The 23,261-nt window shown below is 39.9% G+C and overlaps 1 protein-coding gene across 2 annotated transcripts; it reads left to right on the top strand.

Annotated features, from left to right (window-relative positions):
• The first annotated feature begins 331 nt into the window (after positions 1 to 331).
• On the top strand, positions 332 to 23,261 carry col9a1c (collagen, type IX, alpha 1c). 2 transcript variants are annotated; one of them, XM_079288499.1, is made up of 38 exons: positions 332 to 470; positions 3,481 to 3,566; positions 5,026 to 5,097; positions 5,530 to 5,659; positions 7,598 to 7,994; positions 8,371 to 8,451; positions 10,086 to 10,103; positions 10,701 to 10,790; positions 10,909 to 10,944; positions 11,350 to 11,421; positions 11,511 to 11,555; positions 12,175 to 12,210; positions 12,311 to 12,334; positions 12,440 to 12,493; positions 13,167 to 13,238; positions 13,842 to 13,880; positions 14,046 to 14,102; positions 14,884 to 14,937; positions 15,209 to 15,262; positions 16,029 to 16,082; positions 16,197 to 16,250; positions 16,372 to 16,425; positions 16,496 to 16,549; positions 16,635 to 16,688; positions 16,866 to 16,919; positions 17,754 to 17,798; positions 17,978 to 18,031; positions 18,130 to 18,183; positions 18,366 to 18,419; positions 18,633 to 18,704; positions 18,810 to 18,845; positions 18,959 to 19,003; positions 19,107 to 19,139; positions 19,401 to 19,547; positions 20,140 to 20,194; positions 20,316 to 20,510; positions 21,012 to 21,098; positions 21,773 to 23,261. In XM_079288499.1, the coding sequence occupies exons 1-38, from the start codon at positions 442 to 444 to the stop codon at positions 21,973 to 21,975; spliced, it is 2,850 nt and encodes a 949-aa protein (XP_079144625.1). In that variant the 5' UTR covers positions 332 to 441; the 3' UTR covers positions 21,976 to 23,261. The 2 variants fall into 2 exon arrangements, with proteins under 2 accessions (XP_079144625.1, XP_079144626.1); XM_079288500.1 differs by lacking the exon at positions 10,086 to 10,103.

Below are 23,261 nucleotides of genomic sequence, written 5' to 3' on the forward strand. Positions count from 1 at the left end.
TGTACTGATGAGTACACACGATTATGAAATCCACATTTCATCACGCGTTGGCTGCTTCTTCCCTATCTTGACGATAATTATTAAGAGAATTGCATACAGGCATACGTGTCATTAGGAGGCACCGTAAAGAAAAGAAGCAGGGAGGGGGGGTTACACATAGAGGCCCGTGGGCTTCTCCATCTTTTTTAAGTGTGTGTAATAAAATGTAGCCACCACCTCCTGAAGAACTCCTGGCCAATGGGAACCCATTGAACTAACTTTTATGTGTCCTCAGAAAATGCTTGAGCTTCCCCTGCGCCAATTCTCTCCGTCAGCCCTTAACATGCGCAGGTAGAACAGACTCCTGGGATTTCATGTCCGTGGCTCCTTCTGCTCCTGCATCTCACCACTGTTCCTCGTTGCTGAGCCCGACTGTCTTCCCATCAAGGAGGGGAGTGAAACATGGCCTTCCCCAGCTCTGGTTTGAAGAGGTAAATATCACATGTTGAATATATGTCTTTGAGCTCTTTGTGCAATTTACATGATAAGGAAGACCCATTTCAGACTAGTTATCTGTTTCTAATCTTAATTTAGATTGAGGATGCATCCACATTTTCCCTCCTGACAACTGGAAAAGTTAAGATGTGTGGTTTGGCATTGATTGAAAAACATTGCGCATTTGCATTTGAATCTGACCTAAAAAGGAACACATGCAGCACATAAACCTCCTCTGTGTAACATTTCAACCAAGTAAAAGGGTCTTCAGCTCTTCAGTGTTTCAATTCACTTCGAAATAGCTTGAATGACTGAATTTACATTTCATCAACGCCGACAACATCATCACCAGGGAAGACATTTTTCACACATATATTGCTCAAAGTCTTAGTCTGCACATTTTCTGCAACCGACAACGCAATTGTACAGCCGATTGCTTTATTCTCAACAGCAATCCATTTTGGGGGTAATTAAGACAAATGAGAGCGCAGAAATCATGCCAGGAGTGCCGGCTTGCTCTCAGGATTCCGGGAGCACCTGAGGAACAACGCAGCATGGGTGGCAGCGTAGGGGAAGTCCAATCAAATGTTGATGAATGTGCGGTATTGAAGAAGATGACATGTCATTACCTAATTGACTTTGACTGATATTTACTGGAATATGTTTTGGGGATTTTCTTCACTTTTGAACTCTGGCAGCACATAAACCACAACTGTGTGAAACCAAAACTCTTAAACACAACCTTTGATCTTGCAGGATGCAGATTAGACACATTTACAAATACAGCAAATGTCATATAGGTGCATGTTTGACAGCATTTTGTGTTAGTGTGGTGGCACAGTAAAAATGTCACGCTTAAAGCTTAAAGCCTAAAGCCTACATTAAGACAGCTGTCAAATCTCTAAATCCTTCAATCCTCAAAAGGCTTTCATGTCATTACTTACAGCGAAAACCTCCCCTTGACGATCGCTTTGCCTGCTAAGCAACACATTTCAAGCAGCAATTGTTTTTGAAAGCTTGTCGCTCTATTAGCCTTGAAGTGTGTATCAAAGGAACAAGCAATGCTTTTGTGGATTTTGATTCCATTTTTTCTTTCCACTCTTTCCTTTTCCAGCTGTTACACAGAACTACAAGTGTTACTTAATATTATAAGAAGTGTGAAGCTTATTGTACGATTATTTGACGAGATCCTTTAGGGAAAGGGCTTTCACTTCGGTAAACGGTGACTTTGGCTATGATAAAAAAAAAGGATAAATTCTGGATTAATTATAACTTTTTCAAACTAAAAAAACATGTCTGTAACTGCTTCAAACCACTCAGTTCCAGAAAGTGTTTGCCTTTCCCAACACTTGCTGCACAAGCTAGCAAACCAAAAATTCTGAGCCATGTTTTCCTCTTCCACTGGTCATCACTCATCGCTACTTTGCTTAGAGTTAGGGTAGTGTGGCTAACTTCAAACTTGCTAATCCAAGAGCATAATTAAGACTGACCTTGAGCTACAGAGCAGTCTAGAATATCTCGAACTGGCCCCAGGAAATGGTTAGCTTAGCTTAGTGTAAAGGAAGCTAACTGCTGAGTAAAAAAACATACCAATCAGTGCCTTTGAAACTCGCTAAATAGCATGTTTAACTCTTATTGGTTTAATACGTACAGAAGCTTAAGAGAAAAACAACAACAATTTGTGGCTTTACAGGTGGTTTAACTTCTGCTAAACTAAGCTAACTGTCTCCTGGCTACTTCTTTATATTTAACTTTTGAGGCCCATTAATCTTCTCATATAACTTTCATTAAAAAAGCAAACAAGTGTATTTCCCCAAAAATGTCAAACTATTCCTAAATAACTCTGAGTTGAAACATTTGAAGGGTGAAACATTGAAAGCTTCCCTCTCGTCACATTTCATCAGTGACGTAGTTGCACCTGTCTAGACTGTAGATGGATCTGCGTGGAAGGCAGACAGCCAATCCCACTGGGGCTCTGAAGATGCTCCTTTAACGTGAAGGGCAGAATGTTAGAGCCCAGACCTTGGTTGCTTGGCCATCAGTCATTTCTCTGACAGTGCACTCTGACACATACACACACACACACACACAAACTCCTCAACCAAACACACACATTTGCGGGAGAGTTCACACACCGGAGATGGGTTACACTCTCGGTAACACCACCCCTACCTCATTTGTTTTCTCAGATTGATGAGTTACAACCTTTGCTTTCGGAAAAGAGTCCTCATGTCACCGTCAGTCATGTTGATGATGGATTTAGGATTGCTATGGACAGCTGTCACAACTCTGGACACACACTTATGTGTGTGTTGCGATCGCTTTAGGGAGAGTGTGCTAATGCGAGTGAAAGTGTGGACAAAACTCTCCACCGCTTAGAGGTGTAACATCGGTGGAAAATCCCCTGCAGGACTTTCTCTGCCGTCTATCATCCTCCAGTATGTAATAGTGAAATGATCTGATTGGTTAAGTTAGACCTGAATGGGCGGAGGCAAGAAATCACAGTTGTAGCATATGAATGCTTTAGCAATGGAAGAATTCTAAATGTTATTCATAACCACATTTTTGAAAAATCTATCCCAACTCAACAGTCGGGCAATGATTGTCCGTCGGTTCATCACTATAAGCAACACCTTTCACATGTCATTGAATGTTATTTCACATGTTATTTCATCCATTGTAATAATACAAAATATATAGCAGCTTTAATACTTTAAGATGACCAGTTTAGCAAACTGATATAAGAATTCCAATAAACGGCTTGAATTTCTCCACAATGTATTTAGTGTCTGATCCCATTATATTTTTTATCTTCACTGGAAAGCAAAACACTATTTGCTGAAGCTGTGTCAACTATTTATTTTCTATTTATGTGCTCGGGAAGAGCACAGAGGACACCGGCAAAGTGCTTCATGTGAAGTGTTGTATTGATTCAGACACAAATAAACTGTCAAAGAGAATTAGAAGCCTGACTGAATACTGATTTTCTCCATCATTCCTGAACAGAAAGCAATCGCGGCATCCGCCGATGTCGGCCTGCTCACCTGTCTGTGTGGCTCTGCTGTCCCTCCTCCTCGCTCCAGCATTTGGACGTAAGTCACCCACAACTCCTCGCACAATCATTTACACGCATCACAAAATCCACATCACGTGTACTGCATGCATGCCAATAATACTTTGAAACAGTTTGTCCTGTAAACACAGACAAAGAGGACTCAGGTAATGTTATTGGCAGCATGTTGACTGTTGCCAGGTCATTCTCTTTATCACAATTCACAAAGCAAAGGCCAGAAATAGCAGGCACACTGTGCTGGTCTGTGTTGTAGGATTAAATCTGATTAAATGTCCCCTCTGATAATCATAACAAGTCCATTCTCTGCAGTTGTTTGGGCACACAGTAAATTGACGCACAGTGAGTGCCAGATACAGTAGGTACACTGCTTTTTGAAACTCGCCCTCATTACTACGGTGCACACACACGCAACTGCGTGTGACATCTTAATTGTGGTTCATCTCCCGCTCATTGCACTAATAACTTGCTTTCTGAGCGTAATGCTGCGGCAGGCAGTAACTTTAACAACTTGAGGCCCACATGCCGTCAGATAAGTGTTTAGTGGTAGTAAATATGGGATTATAAATACCGTCTCACCACTTTATCTCATTTCTCAGCAGTTATGTGGGATCTGGGAACGGCTTCCAGATGTGTTGTGTTCACTCTGCTCTCTGTAAATGAGCTGACTCAGGTGGAGGCCCTCCGGCTGTCACCATCCTCGTTTCATGGAGTTTTTTGAGAGACTCCCCCCCCCCCCCCCCCTCCTAACTGCAGTGTAGTGACTCATATAGCCCCCTCTTCTCATCCAAGGAATTGATTTTCCGCTGTATGTAATAAGGGTGTTTATTAACCTAACCCTAACCCTAACCCTAACCCAAAAACGTGTCTTTGGATCTGCCAAATGTGGACCGACAATTAAAAAGATGTTTTAGCAGTTTATTATTCACATTGAAAAACTAGGCCAGTATTTTACTTTGTAGATTAACAAAACAAAATACCTGAAAATATAGATTTCATGATAAAAGCTCAGATGTAATGGCAGTTTGATGGATTGCAGGTTTCAGTTTCCACCAAAGGAGACTTCCATCTTGATGAATCACACACATAAACAAAAAGAAAAGTTGCTGATCTGCCATATTGACCTTCTCAAATGTTTCTGATGAGATATGGCTGTGGCCACAGTCATGCATCACCAGCTGCCATATTTATCAACATTATGTTTCCATCTCCGGGGACATATTTGGATCGCAAAGGTTGTCTGCATTATAAATGACAAACACTATGTTGATCTGTGTGAAATACTGTAAATGTAGTTGTAAGAGAAACCGACATTAAAGATGCATCACAGTGCATTATGATGTTAATCCCCTCTGACGTCAAAGACGTTGCTTTTCACTTGTATTTGTCTCCTGGCAAAGCCAACTGAATTAAACTGCATTCATTAAATTCAGCTTAGAGCTGGATAACTAAATGATTGTTGGTTTTTTTTGTCCTATCAGAACTTGACCTCAACCGATTGGATGGCGATAACGTCTGCCCACCAATGAGAAATGGACAAGATGACCTTCCAGGTAAACACAAGTTAATGCAGCGGCTGAAGCTGTTTAAAGCCACAAGCCTTTACGCCTCGAAAATCCATGAGAAAGTAAAATAGACTATCCAAAGGACGGTGGTGAGTTTTAATTAGTTAAACAGGGTGGGCCGCCTAATGCCTCAAAACACCGCTGGATTTTAAATGAGGCAAATAAAATGTTCCACTTGAGCTTTACAGAATTTGCGTTGGAACAATCCGAACTCAGCAAGATTGTAATTGCTCACCACTGCCCTGTTTCAAACACATCTGTGCTCATGCTGCTCTGTGGTTTGAAAAGGTAACGCGTGTAGAAAAGTTCTTTATTTCACATGTGATTCATTATCATCTTGTTTTACTTCTACTGACTGTAAGAGGAACAGAAGGAAGTCAAATGACACACTTTATTTCTGACATATGTTATCCTTTGTAGGTTTTGATCTGATCACACAGTTCCAGCTGGATGTGATCCCTCTGAAAGGTGTGAGGAAGGTGGACGGCTCCACTACCCTTCAGGTAGCCTACCGCCTTGACAAGGAGGCCAACTTCCAAATTCCAACCATGTACGTACAGTAAAGAGGGTTTAAAGGAAAACAGATAAAAACACACATGTTGAGGAGCAGCAGTGGTCCTCCTGATGCAGGTGTTTCATTATTACAGGTCCTCCACAGGTGTTACTGAATCGCAAGCAGCATATAATTGGTCGAGAAAAACATGTCTGAACCTATTTGGCAGACAAAAAGGCAGAGAGGCATTTTTGTTTATGTGTGTGAGTGAGTGACAGATCGGAAAAGCATGTTTTGAACCCTACTTGAAGCCCTTTATATCTACAGGAAATGTACAGTAAAGAGGCATACATGTCTTTTGGTAGTGATGTATCTGCTGTACATACTCATTTAAATGTTTGGACTGAACAAAGACAGCACTGGCTTCCTGTTAAGATTTTTGCTAGTTTTTAATTCAAGGTTAGTTGAAACAACATGGCCGGATTACCCCGCTTGGGGACCCTGAGGCAAAACTCTGATGTGGGCCCCTATTGAGACCAACACCAGCAGAGGCTGAGATATGCTATCCTGAGTATCAATCGAGATTGAAAAACACAGAATCTGGAAATAATGCGTTATAATAAATGTCCCAGGTATTTCGTTTTGCACTTCCATATAGTTCGGGAACTTTATTGTAAAAGACATATTTGGTCAAAAAATTCGAAGCAGCAACCTTTAGTCTGAGTCAAGCTCTTAAAATGTTGGACCCTACATTGTCCCATAGTATCTCTCATTCGACCCTCAGTGACAGGTAAATGCCCAGGTCTTTTTCTTTACATCTTACACCACTGGTTTGTAAGACAGACTGTCAAAATTGAAAATTTGTAGAGATGACATCACCGGGGTTATTTCTTACAGACGTTGGAAAGCTTCCCAGAGAGACAAAGGGAGTAATTCTGTGTAAAATTGGTAGCGTTCCGCTACTATTCAATCAATCCAGTAACCCCCGTCCGAAAGACAAATACTGAACTGGGGGGTTTCCTTTTAGGTCCTTAGTTCTGGGGCAACTTCCCACTTTGCCCGATCTATAATGCAGCACTGTGTTGCAACTGCAGTTTCTAAATAGATACCTTTTTTGCACTTCATTTGGCAAGTGAAGGGCATGGTGTTCAAGGCATTATTTTACAAAACCTTATTTTCGAGTGTGCAGGTTAATGGCTTCACTGTTCATAAAGATGTCTCCTGCTTCCCAGTGTGCCTGCTGCAGTCTGTTTTGGCGAATCTTTTCCTGCAGGCCAGCTTTCCTTAAGCTGTTATGTAACTTGCTGGCACCCTGCGCCTACCTACGCCACTCTGGCCTGTCGCACTGAATGTAAATACATGTTTATTTCCCCAACTAGTCCCGTGGCACAGACTGTGCTTTGAAGTCTGTCCCTGCCAGCAGGCTTCATGCTGCACTCCCTCCCCTCTTTTCTGCAGGACAAAAGCAGCACAAACTTTAGACTTTCTCACCTCAGGCAAAGCTAGAGAGTGGTCTTAATTTGCTTTATTGGCTAACAGGAAACTCTTTTTTTATTACCGCACCTTGATCGTTTACAAGACGGTAAAGGTCCGGTTGCAGCGCCCATCTATGAAGGCACCACCTCCTGAGAATCTGGCATGTTAAAACACAGAAAGCATCAGACTGTGGATGCTAACCAGCAGTGATTTATGCACGCCTTATTTCTTTGAAGCTTGTACGTTTAATTTATTTGTATCTGACTCTCAAAGACAGTGATGGTGAGGCTTTCAAGTTATTTCTATCCACATATTCTGCTTGATTCGATGGTGGTTTTGCTGAGTGGTGTTTATTTTGTGATCATGAGTTAACTTGAACATACCATATATTTTGAGCATTATAACCAAGCTTGGTGATGGATGTAATTGAGTTTTTCCTTTGAGTGTCATTCAATAAAAGCCAAGTTCTACCATGATACCTCAGCTAATTTCAACCCCTGTGCTCAATTTCTCTTTGAGGCTGAACTTTCCTCGCGGCTTCCCCGACGAGTACTCCGTCATGGTGACCTTCCGTATGATCAAAAACACAGTGAGCAAGGTGTGGAACGTCTGGCAAATAGTGGACGAAGACGGCTACAAACAAGCCGGACTGAGGCTCAATGGGGACCAGCAGTCTCTGGAGTACTTCCTGATGGGCGCTGATGGCAACCTGCAGACCGTCACCTTCCCCGGCCTTTCTGTGCTCTTCAACACCAAATGGCACAAAGTGATGATCGGCGTGGAGCGCGACCAGGTCACTCTGTACGTGGACTGCCAGCCTGTGGATCAGAGACCCATCAAGGGCAAAGGCCCCATCAACACAGAGGGAGACACACTTATTGGCAGGCTGGATGCTGATCCCGACGCCTCCGTAGTGGTAAGCGAGGATGGAGAATTGCCCGCTGCATTTAATAATGTTCACTGACTCCACTTACGGGCTCCATCAGTGAAATGGTGCTCTCTGTGAACAAACACATTCAGGTTTATATGTGTGCTGAGCTCTGCTATAGTTCTTAAGTGCTGCTGTCACAGCAAAGCTGCTCAGCTGGGTTCCAGTGGAAAAAAAAGAAAAACTTAATCCCTGCACAAAGTAGCATTGATGGAACATCCAGCTCAACAACCCATGGAGGGAACTGATTCAAAACTACAAAGAAACAATTGCGCCATGAAGAAGCAGTTCAACATGATTTTGCCAGTGTCTGAAAATGAATGCAAAGTATTGTATTTGCGGTAACATTGACATCTCTTTTCAGTTTGAACTCCAGTGGATGTTGATTCACTGTGACCCGAAGAGGGCCCAGAGAGAGAGCTGCAACGAGCTGCCTGCCACCGAGGTACAGTAACAAGGACTTGGATCTGCGCAGCATCTGCTGTGGTTTGTGGTTTTAATTCAGGTTGATAGGGATTCCAGCATGCTGAGAGAAAACAAGGGCAGAAATGTTGAGATATGGAATTGCAGAAGTTTCAAACGTACTGACAAGCAGTTTCCTTTCGTACATCCAGAGGTTGCAGTTTATCCAAAACAATTTGGAAGTTGGACAACAGTTGTAGCTCCACAAACATTTCTTGGAGGCAGAGCTGTTAAGGGGAAGGCTGACATGATTTCCTTGGCTGTGTTAAACCGCAATGCATGGAGCCAAACCACAAATGCTCGGCTCCTTAGCTAACTTTAACAACAAAGAGGAAGTTCGATCAAATAAAAAAATGTGAGATCAGAAACCCAAAATGCATTGTGTGCATAGTGTAAGATCTTTGTGGTTACCATTTCATATGAAGTCAGCAAAGAATACAGCATGCGCCACTTGCGTTAACGATAGTTGGCTGAAAAAGTTTCCAATTACCGATACGACTGACTTTGCTTTCACGGAAAAGTGGGACAAGATGAAAGAAAAGTGTTGTGATGGGTATGTAAAATGTGGTACCCATCTGTCAAAGAAAATGCTTTAACAGGTTACATATGTTGCCCTGCCTGAAATAACTTTCCAAATACAGGCACACTACCTGCTGCTGCTTGATTATCAGCTGACAGGAATGCAATATAACACCTGCCGCCTGCTGTTTAAGACCGTTAAAAGTGATGTTCTCCACCCAAGTTGCCAAGGAACGAGGGTGGAGCAACCTAGCAACACCAAACAGAGTGAACTCTAAGAAAAAACTTCTGCTGAATTTTCTGCTTTTTTCTTTTTTTTACCATTTTGCTATGATGGAGGGTCAGTAGGTCTACCCTCAGCTTAGAGTCAGTCAGCTTAAGTAGCTAACAAAGATAGCGTACCTTAGCATGCACTTTTTAATGTAGTAAGATGACAAACAGGCTTCATAAGTTAGTTTTATCTTTTGTTTTAACATTTTTTCTCGGGGTTTCTGTTATTTAGCCAGAACAAATGTGGTTCTCCAGCTTCAGCATTAAAGATGTTGATATCTTTCATGTCAACAAAAAAGTTCTATATAATCTATAAAGTTTTTATGACGGTCAACTTGACACTTAGTGGTATGGTAGTACCCGAAAGGCAAACAAATATGGATGTTCAATGTCAGATAAAATCCCGTAATAAGTTATGACACCCAAATTGACTTGATATAGTTCTATATTCCAATGCGCCATGTGTCCATGTGGCTTCAGCACATTGAATGAGATTTAGGCCTGAGAGAAATACTTGTAGCCTATAGTGAAAATGAAAGTGAAAGCGTTTTTATACGGTATGTCAAAATGCAAATATACCTTTCCACTGTAGACAGAAATATTTCCTGGCCTGGTGCACTCTTTTAAGTTTCAGGCTAACATTCCTGCATCAAGCTGTGAGGTGGTTCTGTACGTGGGGAGTGTTGGTACTATGGGCTGTGTATTCAAATGACAGCATGATATACTCACTACTAAGAACATGAACAGGCTTCTGCTGACACGTTTGGTGATGGTGGTGTGACTACTTTCACTAACTCTCCCTTTATCTGATTTCTCTTGCTTCTTCAGATGTATGCCAATGCTGAGGTATTTATTCTACCTACTCTACTTCCTGTTTGCTTTGTCATTTTAAGCCAATAATCTACTTCAGTGCTTCGGTTGCCTAATTGCCTCATTCCTTTGTTCTGAGCCTAATTGATGGTGGTTGTTTTGCTTGGTTTCTGTTTTAGAGCACAGATATATATATATATATATTTATATATATATATATATATATATATATATATATATATATATATATATATATATATATATATATATATATATATATATATATATATATATATATATTTATATATATATATATATAAATTGTATCTGAAATGTACCAAATTAGAAAGGCTGTAAAAAGACACATGCACTTTAACAAAGTTACATTAACATAAAGATACCAAATTAAATGGACCTGCTTAGAGCAAGCATTTGTTAAATGTTTCTGTTGTATTCATTTAAAAGCAGAATATATAATAAGCATTTGGTGTAATGTAATTTAACTTACTATTGCGGATGAATGATTTGATGAGTCCAGTCCCTGAAGGTGTACGTGTATCATTAAAAGCTATATTTATAGTTTTTATTCAATCATTTCACTGTCATTTGCTGACTGGTTGTCTTTACTCTCAGCCTGACAAATCAATCCAAGGCCCCCCAGGAGTCCCTGGCCCAGAGGGCCCCAGAGGGTCCCCAGGAGAAAACGGCAGGGATGGAAGGGATGTAAGTGTTTTCTCCTGGAGTCCCTTGATTGTCTGAATCACTTCTACGAACACAAAGCAAGTGCTTTCCTTGTATGACCCTGCTTTCTTTCACGATGTTGTTTTATTCATCTCTCCAGGGTCTTCCAGGTTCTACTGGCAGTCCAGGCTCTCCTGTGAGTATGAAATGTTAAATAATGTTCTGACTGTGGATCCAGTCTCCCTCTTTCTGTGTGATACCTCAGGGATGTGCTTCACTTTACTTCTGTTATCAAGCATTGAAAGACTCTTAAAACTGATCTGTCCAATGACTTGGCATTACATACGATCATGAATTGTAGAGATGGCCGAGATGGCACCAAGGACCTAAGTGTTTACTGGTGTCTCTGCCATTTGTCTCTGCCCTTTTCTGTTCCAACCCACTTATCTGCATAGCCTTACAGAAGCTTGAGTTGTCGTTGAACAGCAAGAGCGGTCTACCTGTTATTGATTAAATGTTGAATTGTCACTGCCTCTAGTTGTCTTAGAGAGATGCAGCAAGACGATAAAGCTGTTTTATTCTAGTTGTGTCTGTTTCCCAGGGCACCAAAGCAGAGCAGGGTGAGATCGGTCTTCCAGGACAGAGAGGCCTGCCTGGCCTTCAAGGATCTGGTGTAGGAAAAATCACCTCATCCACTGACACACAATCTTTCTAATATATGCCAGTGCTGTCTGTGTGTAATGGTTTGTTTACTGTCGGCAGGGTTCTTCTGGTCCAATGGGTCCCAGAGGGTCTGTAGGGGAGAGAGTGAGTAACCATTTATGTAATTCCAAAATCATTCAATTAAACTAATTGTAATTCTACACAGACATAGCTATAAAAAAAACCTGTAGAAATCATAAATGATAAATGATAAAATCAAAAATGCCATAGTATAGTATGTAGTAAAATGTCATAAAAAGTCACAATATACTGTGTCATAACATATATCATTAAAAGTCATATTAGCATGTCATAAAAATGCATCATGTAGTATGTCATAAAAAGTAATAATAAAGTAATTGTATAAATATAATGTGTATCATCTGTCACTAAAATGACATGAAATGGCATAAAAAGGGACGATTACATGTATAAATGTATTTAATGTTATACAAATGGCATTAAAAACTAAAGTAGTATAGTAAAGTATGTCATATTAATAGCATTACAAAAGTAATGATATGTCATAAAAATTCACAGTATGGTATGTATTCAATAAAATATACATAAAGTACGTCATTACAAGGTCATAGAATACTTTGTCATAAAAACTCAGAGTATAGTACCACGTAAAAAGGCATAAGTCCTATTATAGTATGTTTTAAAAATGTCATAGTATGTCATACAGTAAAATAATATCGTTGTGTTTACCTCCTGACTGCAGGGACTTCCTGGCTTTCCTGGACCCTCAGGTCCTCCTGTAAGTGGAAACATCTCTCATTAAAGCAACATGCATGGAAACGGCACTGTAAGACACGAATACTCATACTAATACACAGCTTATGTCTATTGTTTCACAGGGCCCAGAAAGTGAAGGACCCCCTGTATGTGTTTGCAACATCTTCTGTTTTATTGTGAAACTTTGTTGAAATGCGCAGACATAATTTACCAGCTTATATGCTGCTGTATTAATTAACTGTCTCTCACAGGGACCACCAGGGAAATCAGGAGTCCCAGGGGACGAAGGAAACATCGGGCCTGAGGTCAGAAAAACACATACGTTTGAAAACATTTTGATATGAAAGCAATGTTAAAATAGTCAGTGGTGGATTTACTCAGGTACTTGTGTAAAGTTATTGTACTTTACTGAAGTATTTCCATTTGATGCTATACTTTATATACTTCACTACATTTCACAGGGAAATGTTTTTCTTTCCTCCAATATATATAATTTAAAGTTTCTACTTCCGTTAAGATTTTCCATCTACAAAATAAGATATGCTAATAAAATATGATACATCATTAAAGATTCAATTGGTAGTTCCCACTCTATTTGGTTGGGAACCACTAAAATACCGAAGTTAAGCAATTAAAACTAACTGCAGCCACTAACATCAGTAAAATGCTGCTTCCACTCTCCTGCATCAGTATTAACAATCTGATGTCATTATGTTATATTAGTCTGTCACATGAGAATACTTTTTCTGTGGATACTTTAGGTAAATTTGGCTGATAATACTTCAGTGCATTCAGTGATACCACTTACTTATAATCGAGTATTTTTACATTATAGTATTGTGTTGTTTCACATAAAATAGCTGTAGACGAGTTTTATAGCGCTATAAAACAGTTTAATATGTTGAAGTTATGGTTATATATCAAAGATTGCTTTTGAATGTTTGATATTAAATGTTATGAACATATTTTCTGTTGCAGGGTCATCCTGGACCTAGAGGGGTAGGCGGCACCTCAGGACTTCCTGGTCCTCCTGGTCCACCAGGGCCTGTGGTAAGGACCAGAACTGACCCATTTTTATTTACACCAACAAGTGTATTTTTCATGCATTTCATTCAATACACATATTACAATGTGTTGGTCTAAATCATTTGTAATTCATTTAATTTTAGACAGTTAATATCTGAGAGCATATTTGCATGATATGTAGCTGCTGATTGTTAATATTACCTGATGCCACTGTGTTTGAATTGGACACTTTTCATGCCAAAATGCTAATTGAGTCCAGTGTCATTGGAGGCTCCTCGTAGACGATATCTGGTCAAATCTAAAACAAGACAGCTGATTGACAGCCATGCAAAAGTTAAGAAAAATAAACCATCAGTATCTGCAAGCCTATTCATTTGAGCTCAATCTCAGCTACATGCTGCATGTTGACCAACTGCTGAACAGGTGTAACCCCATGCTAATTTGTCATCTCTATTTGGACACTGGTACATTTCTTCTTGCGCTCAGATTCGATGTGAAATCATGAGTGCATCGTGTCATCGCACGCTCTCTTTTGACATTTCCTCTCTTGGGATTTTCTGCTGGTGGATTTGTGAGGACATCTAAACCCTCCGCCGCTGTTTTAGATCTCACTCTGCTGTGTTTTAGGGACCGTCTGGTGCCAGCAATGAGGGAAGTGGGGAACCTGTGAGTGCTTTTCTGTCTTTCACACTCCGAAGTTACTTTCCTGGATGCATGGCATTTGGATTGGTGGCAGTATATTTCTAATCAAATGGAGTCATTAAAGTTAAGAGGCTCTGCAGCAGCTATGATGGTTGAGTCTGTTTTGTCTGTCCCATCTCTCGTTCGTAGTGTCCTGCTGCCTGCCCTGCTGGCCGACAGGGAATGAATGGGCTACCAGGGATGAAGGTAACAAATGCCAATAAAAACAGGAACTGTTCCCTCTGTGGGATTCACAAGAGTCAGATCAGATGATTTACAGCATTTGAATTCAAAGTAACAGGAAAACATGTGGACAAAAATTACGAAGCAAACATGGACATCATGCGAAAAAAGAATATGTGAATTTAACAACAAAGTTCTGATTCTGTATTTCACTGCATGATGCAAAATGTGTTAACACGTTCAAAATTTTATATATATATTCGAAATTCAAAATTTACAATATTTTTCGCACTGAAATATTTCAATAAATGGATTGTCATGAGACCATGAATGAGAGCCATTCATGGTTCCCTGCAGATAAATTGTAGTACATTTCTTGAACCCTTAACTTTTCATTGAACACATTATCAGGTCAAACATCTCACTTTGTCCAATACTTTAGTTCATGACCAAATACCTGCAAAATTGAAGTAATTTCCTTCAGCCATGTTAACATTGTCGGTTTGACATTTTAGCATGCTGACTTTAGCATGTATTTAAAAACACAGCTGTACAGCCCCACAAAAGTGAGGCTGTATTAGTCTAGTTCGAGGAAATTAGGTAGGAAATCCAAAAATTGTTTTGGAAAATGTGTTTTCATAATTTAGGCTATACATTCACTTCACGAGGAGAGGAAACTCTGTGACATAATTAGACCTTTACATGAAAAAAATGAATACGCTTAACCTATAGTGAGGAGATTAAATCTAAGAAATTTGTTTATAAAGTTGAAATTTTAAGTTTAAAATTGTTTTGTTGCCTTCAGGGACATGCAGGTTTGGCTGGGGAACCTGGAAAAGATGGAGTGGCAGGAGATAAGGTATGTGAGAGAATGGGAACCGAAAAATATCTGTTCAACAATGAAGTTTTTTGTCTCGATATCCCTCCCTTATTCATGGCACTTGACAAGGTTCCTCTAGAGTCTAGACTAACAAACTACTGAGTGAATTCCCATTTCCAGTGAAAGGTTATATGTGTGGAAAGAAATGGAGAACAAATTGCACGCACATGATTTGATTGCAGCTTGTCGACAGCTTAATGTGATTATCTATGTTCTCGCTAATTGATTCATATGTTCTTGTTTACCACAGGGAGACATTGGAAAGCAAGGTCCTCAGGGGTCACCAGGACGCATGGGAGATGATGTGAGGGAACTTATTCATCAGACATAGTTTGTTATGATAGAACTGTATGTGATTCAATGAGAGGAAGTGATATACATATATATATATATTAGTGCTGGGCAGGTTAACGCGTTAATTTCGCATTTTTTAAACATAAACATATAAAACATGTAAAAAAAACCAACATTTTTTTTTTCTTTTTTAATTGAAAGACAATACATCTACATAACAACAAGAGGATGACAACAACAGTGGGATAAAAGCCAGAAACCATCCTATAGTCAGTCATTTTAGTGCACCTATATGCTGAAATTCATGGTAAACGCATTTAAAGGTCACAGATCGGGAGCGAAGGAAGGACTCTGAAAGTTAGCGGAAAGATTAACGTGAGACAACATCCGGTTTCTTCAGACGAACATCCTGTTTTCAGAATAAGATGCAAACAAAGTGTGAATTATATTCACATTAAGTATGAAACATGCTGCCTGCATCTCGTTAACCAAATGTTATTGCCCTTTTGTTCATATAGCAGTACTTTTAAAATAAAAGTGCGCAATACACTACTTTTGAATTCATTGTTGAACTTTGCCATAACAATGCGATTTAATCGCGATTAATCGGATGGACTTTTTGCGATTAATCCCGATTAAATACTTTAATCGTTGCCCACCACTAATATATAAATATATATATATATATATATATATATATATATATATATATATATATATATATATATATATATATATATATATATATAATTGAAAGTGCTGTTTTGTCATTTCAGGGGCAAAGAGGGCCCATTGGATTCCCTGGAACCCTGGGAGAAAAGGGAGACCGAGTAAGTTGCAGCAAAGTTTCATCACATTTTTTGCTTCCAAGGCATGCTTACAACAAATAAAGGTAACGTTTACTGGCATGTGATACAAACATTTGTTTCCTCCTCTGTTCCCAGGGTCCTCCTGGTTTCAATGGTGTCCCTGGACCGACCGGCCCACCTGGAGCTCCTGTAAGCACTCTTAGTTTGATCAGCGTCATGTCCTCTGGTCTTTAACGTTTGCTCTATGAGCACTAGGACGGCATGGAGTTGAAAACTAACTCTCAGATGCACGTCGCATATCTTCTCTCAGGGTGTGGAGGGAACCCGTGGACGTCAAGGTTTGGAGGGGCCCAAGGGTGACGAGGTGAGTTCTACAATTCAACTTCTGGATTATTTTGCAAAAGCATTATCTAAGACTGTTTTATTTAAATCAGGGAGCTATGGGACCTCAAGGAGAGCACGGTGCTTCAGGGGGAAAAGGAGACGCTGTGAGTACGCAGAAGGGATTAGAGGACATTTGTATTCCTTAGCACACAATGTGACTGGGTTATAACTGTGTTTGTGACATTACAGGGAAAGCCTGGTAAAGATGGCTTAGATGGACTCTCTGGATCTGATGGAGCTAAGGTGACTTCTCTTTTTTAAAAGCAAATATTTTTCAATGACTCTACTTATCTTTTTTATCAAAAATATCCACATATTGAGTTTTTCCCCCAAGTTCCATTCTTTTTTTTTTTAGATGTGAAGCTTTTGATACAATTTGATTCATTATAATATGTGTTTGCATAATCTTCTATTCAACAGGGAGAGTCTGGTACTGCTGGAGGTGTTGGTCTCAGGGGGATTGTGGGTATTCCAGTAAGTCCATCTTTATTTTCATTCATTTCATTACTTCTTTTCAACTTACTATAGTGCGAAATATTTCCGACCTGCTATGCTATGACCTTTTTACGGCTTTTTATTGAATATTTTATACTACAACTGTTTTCAACATATAGTACTGTGACTTTCAATGTTTTTTTCAACATACTATACAATGACATTTTTTATACATACTATGGGTATGACATTTTATGGCTTTTTTATATACTATACTATGACTTCTTTGGACATATAGTACTATAACTTTTTATGGATTTTTTAACAAACTATAGTATGACGTTTTCAGATTTTTTTCAACATACTATAGGCCTACTACAACTTTTTGCAGCATTTTGATCAATTTACGATACTTTGACTTTTCTGACATATAATGACACATTTTCATTCATTGGGTTTTTATAGTCAGTTATTTCTAATATTGGTCATTTTTAAGTTGAATATATTTGTTTAAGTCAAGATCAATCAAACATTAAAGTCAAACAACCAGCAGGAAGGAAGATTCAATGCCAAGAGATCATCTACCTTTACCTGTGAGTGTGAGAGGTGAAAGCAAACAGGTTATCTTGAATGGTGAAACTGCCAAACTTCACACTGGGCTCTTTTTTTGTAGTAAATCATCAATCATTAACTCAACATAAGTAAAGACTCAGAGCCACTAACATGGCTGTAGACATGTTGTCTTGTTTAAAGGTCATTTAAAACATGTTATATATATTTAATGCTACTTCATTGACCCTTTTTGTGAATACATTCTAAGTTCTTTAATAACAAATTATTTTCTGTTTTCATATGATGTGTTGTTGTTCCCAGGGGCTGCCAGGAAAGCAGGGACTTGTTGGCGCCACTGGTCCAAAGGTAATTGGAATCATTTCCTATTTAATGAGGCATGTCCAAATGGTGCCGCATAAACATGTCCAAATGGTGCCGCAATAACATGTGGATGCACTATTATACTTCAACAGAACTTACTTAACCAGGCTGAACGAATAGAAATCTAAATTTGAAGACTGACACAATCCCTGTTTTGGATTTAGGGCGATACCGGTGGTGAGGGACCCATCGGGCCAGTTGGACTTCCCGGAAAGACCGTGAGATTCTCCCATAAAGCCTCCTCTATAACTCAGTATATCTGTTCGTTTGATGCATGTGCCTCAGATTATCAAACCCAATATCTGTGTTCATATAGGGTGTGCCTGGAAAAGATGGAGAAGATGGGGAACAAGGAGATAAAGGAGGAACCGTGAGTATATATTTACTTTTTAGTTGTGTTTGGGCCATTTCAAGGTTACACATCTATAGATTTGTGGGTGTTTAATGGATTTTACTTTTACTTAAAGGTTTCAGGTACATTAATATGACTAAATTGATATGTAATGCCATGTGTCATATGTTGTGTTAACTCTATCTTTAATTAATTTCCAGGGTGCAACGGGAAAACAGGGGCCATTGGGGGCTGCTGGTCCTCCAGGCATCCATGTGAGACTTACCGATTATTGATATAAAGTTCCGTAAACTCATACTTTGATGATTAAACCATAAGAAACCACATTAAAAGAGCACATGTAATAGCCAACATGCTTTACAAAGCAGTTCATGCGAATGATGACGAGAATTTATAAAAAAAAGAATTACAAAATATGAAACGTAAGAATGTATGGAATACATGTGTATAAAATGCTTTATTTCCAGGGTGACAAAGGAGATAAAGGTTATGCTGGTGCCAAAGGACTGAAGGGTCATCCTGGGTACAAAGGGGATCAGGTTAGACAAATCTCATTTCACCACCGTTACGTTCAACATCCATAATGATAACAATCTTTACATCCTTTGACGAACCTCAAATAAAATTTCCCATGTGTTGTTTAGGGGCCTATGGGACCAATGGGACCAAAAGGGAGTCTGGTAAGAACTATTCTAATCTCAGTATTTGTTTCAAATGTTTATGGTATTGACACTTTTACAGCCAGTTCACTGGTGAGACAGTAACATACTTGCCCTGTTACTTTTGCGTACAGGGGGACACAGGTATAGCAGGACATTCAGGGGTCAAGGGAGACCAGGTATGTAAAGCTAAATGCTTCTTGATAACTCATGGCTGTTGAAAATGCCATAACCTGTCTGAGTAGATTTGAAAGACGTCAACTAATCCTTGTGTGTTTTCAGGGCCCGCCTGGTGTTACTGGAGTCAAAGGAGAGGTATTAAAGTCTGCACTGCAGCTCTCAAACAACACTTCTGTTCCCAAACTTCAACAAACTTAAGTAGCTACTGCCTTAAGATCACATAGGAATTGATAATCCCCCCACTCTGCTGTAACACCTGCCATTACATATTACTCTAACTGCCACACATGTAAAATACACAAGGAATTCAAAAGTAGCAGTTCAAAAATGAATGGACATACCGGTTTGTAGTCTTGTCAGAAGGGGATGGTAATGACTTTTTTTTTTTTTTCCAAGCGTGGTGAGAAGGGCATACGAGGAGCTACAGGAGATGAGGGCAGACCAGGCCAAACAGGCCACGGGGGTTCGGCTGGTCCAATGGGAACTCGAGGGCTGGACGGTGAACCAGGCCTTCCTGGAGCAACAGGCCCCAGAGGTCTACCTGTAAGTGTTACCATTGCCAATGTACTGTATGTTGTTGGTTTAAGACCAAATACCATCAAAACTAATGATAATTCCTTCAGCTTCAGATGTAATTTGTGCTAATTAGCAAATGTTAGCATGCTAAAATGCTGGGGCTCAGAGGAAGGGAGGGGTTCAATCCCAGGCTCCTCCAGTCCGTGTCAATGTTTTCTTGGGCAAGACACATGGCTCCCGAGGCGTCGGTCTATGAATTGGTGTGAATTGGTTTAGTCCTGTTTGGCAGGTGGCACCTTGCATGGTAGCTCCTGCCATGTGTGTGAATAGGTGAATGATGACATGTACTTTTGAGTTAGTGGTCCGAAGGCTAGAAAGTCGCTACATAAATGCAAGTCCATTCACCATGAAAAGCGAAACTAAGATGGTGAACATGGTAAACATTAAAGACGGTCAAATGAAAAATACAAGTTCCAAACTTGGGCCCCTGTGTGACTTCTTCAATTGAAGATTTCGTTCACATCTTGCTTTTAAGCAATCGTGATTCAGTTTGTGTATTCTGCTAATGCAGCAACCAGCAGTCACTTTGCAGTGTTCATGGTAATTCATTCATTCACAGGGCCCAAAAGTGAATGACGAGAAGCTTCGGGACATGTGCTCAGCCGTCGTTCAAGGTGCAGTTTGTTGACTTTAATTTGACATCATCACATCCATATCTGCACTTATAATTAACCCAGGATACAACTAATCATGGCTACTTCCTGTTTTAAGCTGATCTGTTCTTTGTCCTTGTAGAACAAATAGCAGAGTTTATGAAAGAGTTTATGAAGAAGCCGGCAGCCATTGGTTCCCCCGGTACTCCTGGACCGGCAGGACTTACTGGTCCCGCTGGACCAGCAGGAGTTGCAGGAGCAGCAGGGGCTCCAGGCCTGAACGGTGTCAAAGGCCATCCAGGGTTTTATGGACTTCCAGGCGCATCAGGCAAAAAAGGTTAGTGAGCTTTTTAAATCCATTCTCTGAACTAATTACTAATGCTGAACTCCAAAAAAAAGAAAGTCCGAAGATAACCAAAGCTGCTGCCTTCAGAGATCTTCAGTCAAGCCTTAATCGGTCACCAGCACTGCCTTAGATCAGTGGTGGTATAGCTGCTTTATGCGATTCCTTTATTTTCCTGGTGGGCATCCAGAACTCATATGGTGGATGTAGTGACAGCAAATTAAGTAAAGCCTTCAGATGAAACAAAAGAAGACAGTAAGACTTTGTCGTCACACTGCCACAGCACACTGAAGGAAGTTATGCATCGCACTCTGTGGAGAGAAGGGATTGGCCCATGCATAACATTATACATTCACCGATTCCCTAAACAAGGCTGAATTAGAGTGGGGTCATTAAGTGTCCTGATTACATTCCCATAACTGTGACAACAGTATGCCTCTCCATTTGATCTCAGCGTTAACTTGTGTGTCCTTAACGCGCTCTTCTGTTCTGCAGGTGATGCTGGGGTAAAGGGAGATAAGGGAGACAAGGGAGAGGACGGTTTAGGAATCAAAGGAAGCCCAGGCGCACCAGGTGCACCAGGTAAGCCAACAATTTTGCTGCACTGCTTAGAATGTTCCTCTTTATGAACAATTGTAACTGGTCATAGCATCCTATGTTGAAAAAAGTTTTAAGAAAGTCATAGTATAGTATGTAATGGTATAACATGTCGAAAAAAAGATTGAAAAAATGGTATAGTATGTCACAAATGTGAAAAAAACGTCAGAACATAGTATCTCAAAAATCTAATAGTATAGTATGTTGAAAAAGTGGCAAAAAGTCACAGTATAGTATGTCGTAATAAAAAGGCATTAAAAAAAGTCAATAATGTGAGTAAATAACATAATATAGTATGTCGAAAACAGTCATTGTAAAATATGTTGACAAATGTGAAAAAAGTAATATTATATTATGTCGAAAAAAGTGTAAAAAAACGTGATAGTATGGTATTTCAAAAAAGCGTTATAGTATATTAACATACACAAACACAAAAAGTAACATTTGATAGTGTCAAAAAAGTGAAAGAAATTCAGTGTAGCATCTCCAATAAAAAGTATAAAAAAGTCATAGTATAGTATGTTGAAAAAAGAAAAAGAAAAGTCAGAGTAAAGCATGTCAAAAAAAGTTTAACAAAAAGTCATCGTACAGTGTTCGAAGAAAGCAAAGTATATTATGTTAACAAAAAGTAAAACGCATGTTTTGAACCTCCATCTCAGGTGCGGCAGGTGCTGCTGGCATTGGCAAGGATGGCAAAAATGGACAACGTGGTGAGGCAGGAAGCCCTGGTGTCCCTGGAGCAGCTGGTCCACGGGGACCTTTAGGGCAGACCGGCCTTTGTGATCCATCGACCTGTATCGGCAGACTTCCGCCTCTCTATATGCTCAGTGGAAAGAAGTCTGCCAGCTACAAAAACCAATGACACACCAGAGCTCACTAATACACTCCAGATTGCATCGCGCAGTGACCAGGTTCCAGAGCTTCTCAGAACTCTGGACCACATGATCTTTGGGAGTCCTCAAATGTCTCCATCTGAACCACGGATCTAAGAGACGCAAAGGGAAACAGAGACAAGGCACGATTGTAGAATACTGTATAGACATTTTAACTTGTATGTGATTTTAGTGAGAGCTTATCTGATGTTCAAAGATAGCTGCTACTGATGCCAAAGCCACTTCTTCCAGCCGACGACAGGCGCGCATGCCTATGACTTGTGCCATACAAATCTGAGCGGTTACAACCTGCTCATTTTAGTTTTTCTGACGATAAGGGTTCAGCAGTTGTGAAGTAATTTAAAAGTACATCTCTCTGGTTTCTCTGATGCATGTACTTTTTCATTCTTTGAATAAGCTCCCTGAAAACATTGCTTCTTCTCTTTTAGCCACAAGTAAAGCCCACAGCATATGATGTGCCATTCTGAACCACTGATTCTCCTCCGCAGTCATGAGCCAGTTAGAAACCGAACTTGGTAAAGATGAATTATGTTTTGAGGCTTTGCTGCCAAGACAAAACTTAAAAAATGTTAACGTCTACAATTCACTACAAGTGCAGACATGAGGTTACATCTCCAACAGTGTGAGCCTTTATCATCTTGGATCGCACATTTGTCTTGTCTGATTTTGTCATATTTGATTAAAAAAATGGAATAAAGTGATGTGTTTTGGAAGTGTTGCACATTACTGTATTAAGTTTCACATTTAATGGAGCGTAATATCTATCTTGGAGCCGCTGGAGCTATAACGATTCAAAGATATATAAGTGACAAAAACTCTCATTTCAGAACGATACAATTACCTCGATTGGTAGGTTGACAGATGACAGCCCCTCTCCAGTAAAATGGTTTTATATTGAAAACAAGGTCCCTGGGTTGTTATGGATATAATCTGTACTCAGGAGGGCAAATCACTGTTGTCTGGTTACAAAGAACATCCGCCCTACCTCTGTCTGCACAGCACAAATACAGTCACAGATCAAACATGACCTTTACCAAGCTGCTGGGGAGAGTTAGCGTAGCGGCCGTCCCGAGGACATCCCTTTGATTTAACAGATTGTGTCGCGGTTTAGAGCCAGTGGATTTTAAGTTGTGTGCACAAGTGAAAGGGTACGCAAGGGTCATACGATTTGATTCAGCAAAAGCCGGGTGATTGGTTTACATATTGAGCTTACAGATGTTAAACATGATGGATTTTGATGTATGGGCACGGAACT

The sequence above is a fragment of the Melanostigma gelatinosum genome (genome assembly GCF_949748355.1).
Source record: "Melanostigma gelatinosum genome assembly, chromosome: 17".
In the NCBI taxonomy this organism is placed as follows: Eukaryota; Metazoa; Chordata; class Actinopteri; order Perciformes; family Zoarcidae; genus Melanostigma; species Melanostigma gelatinosum.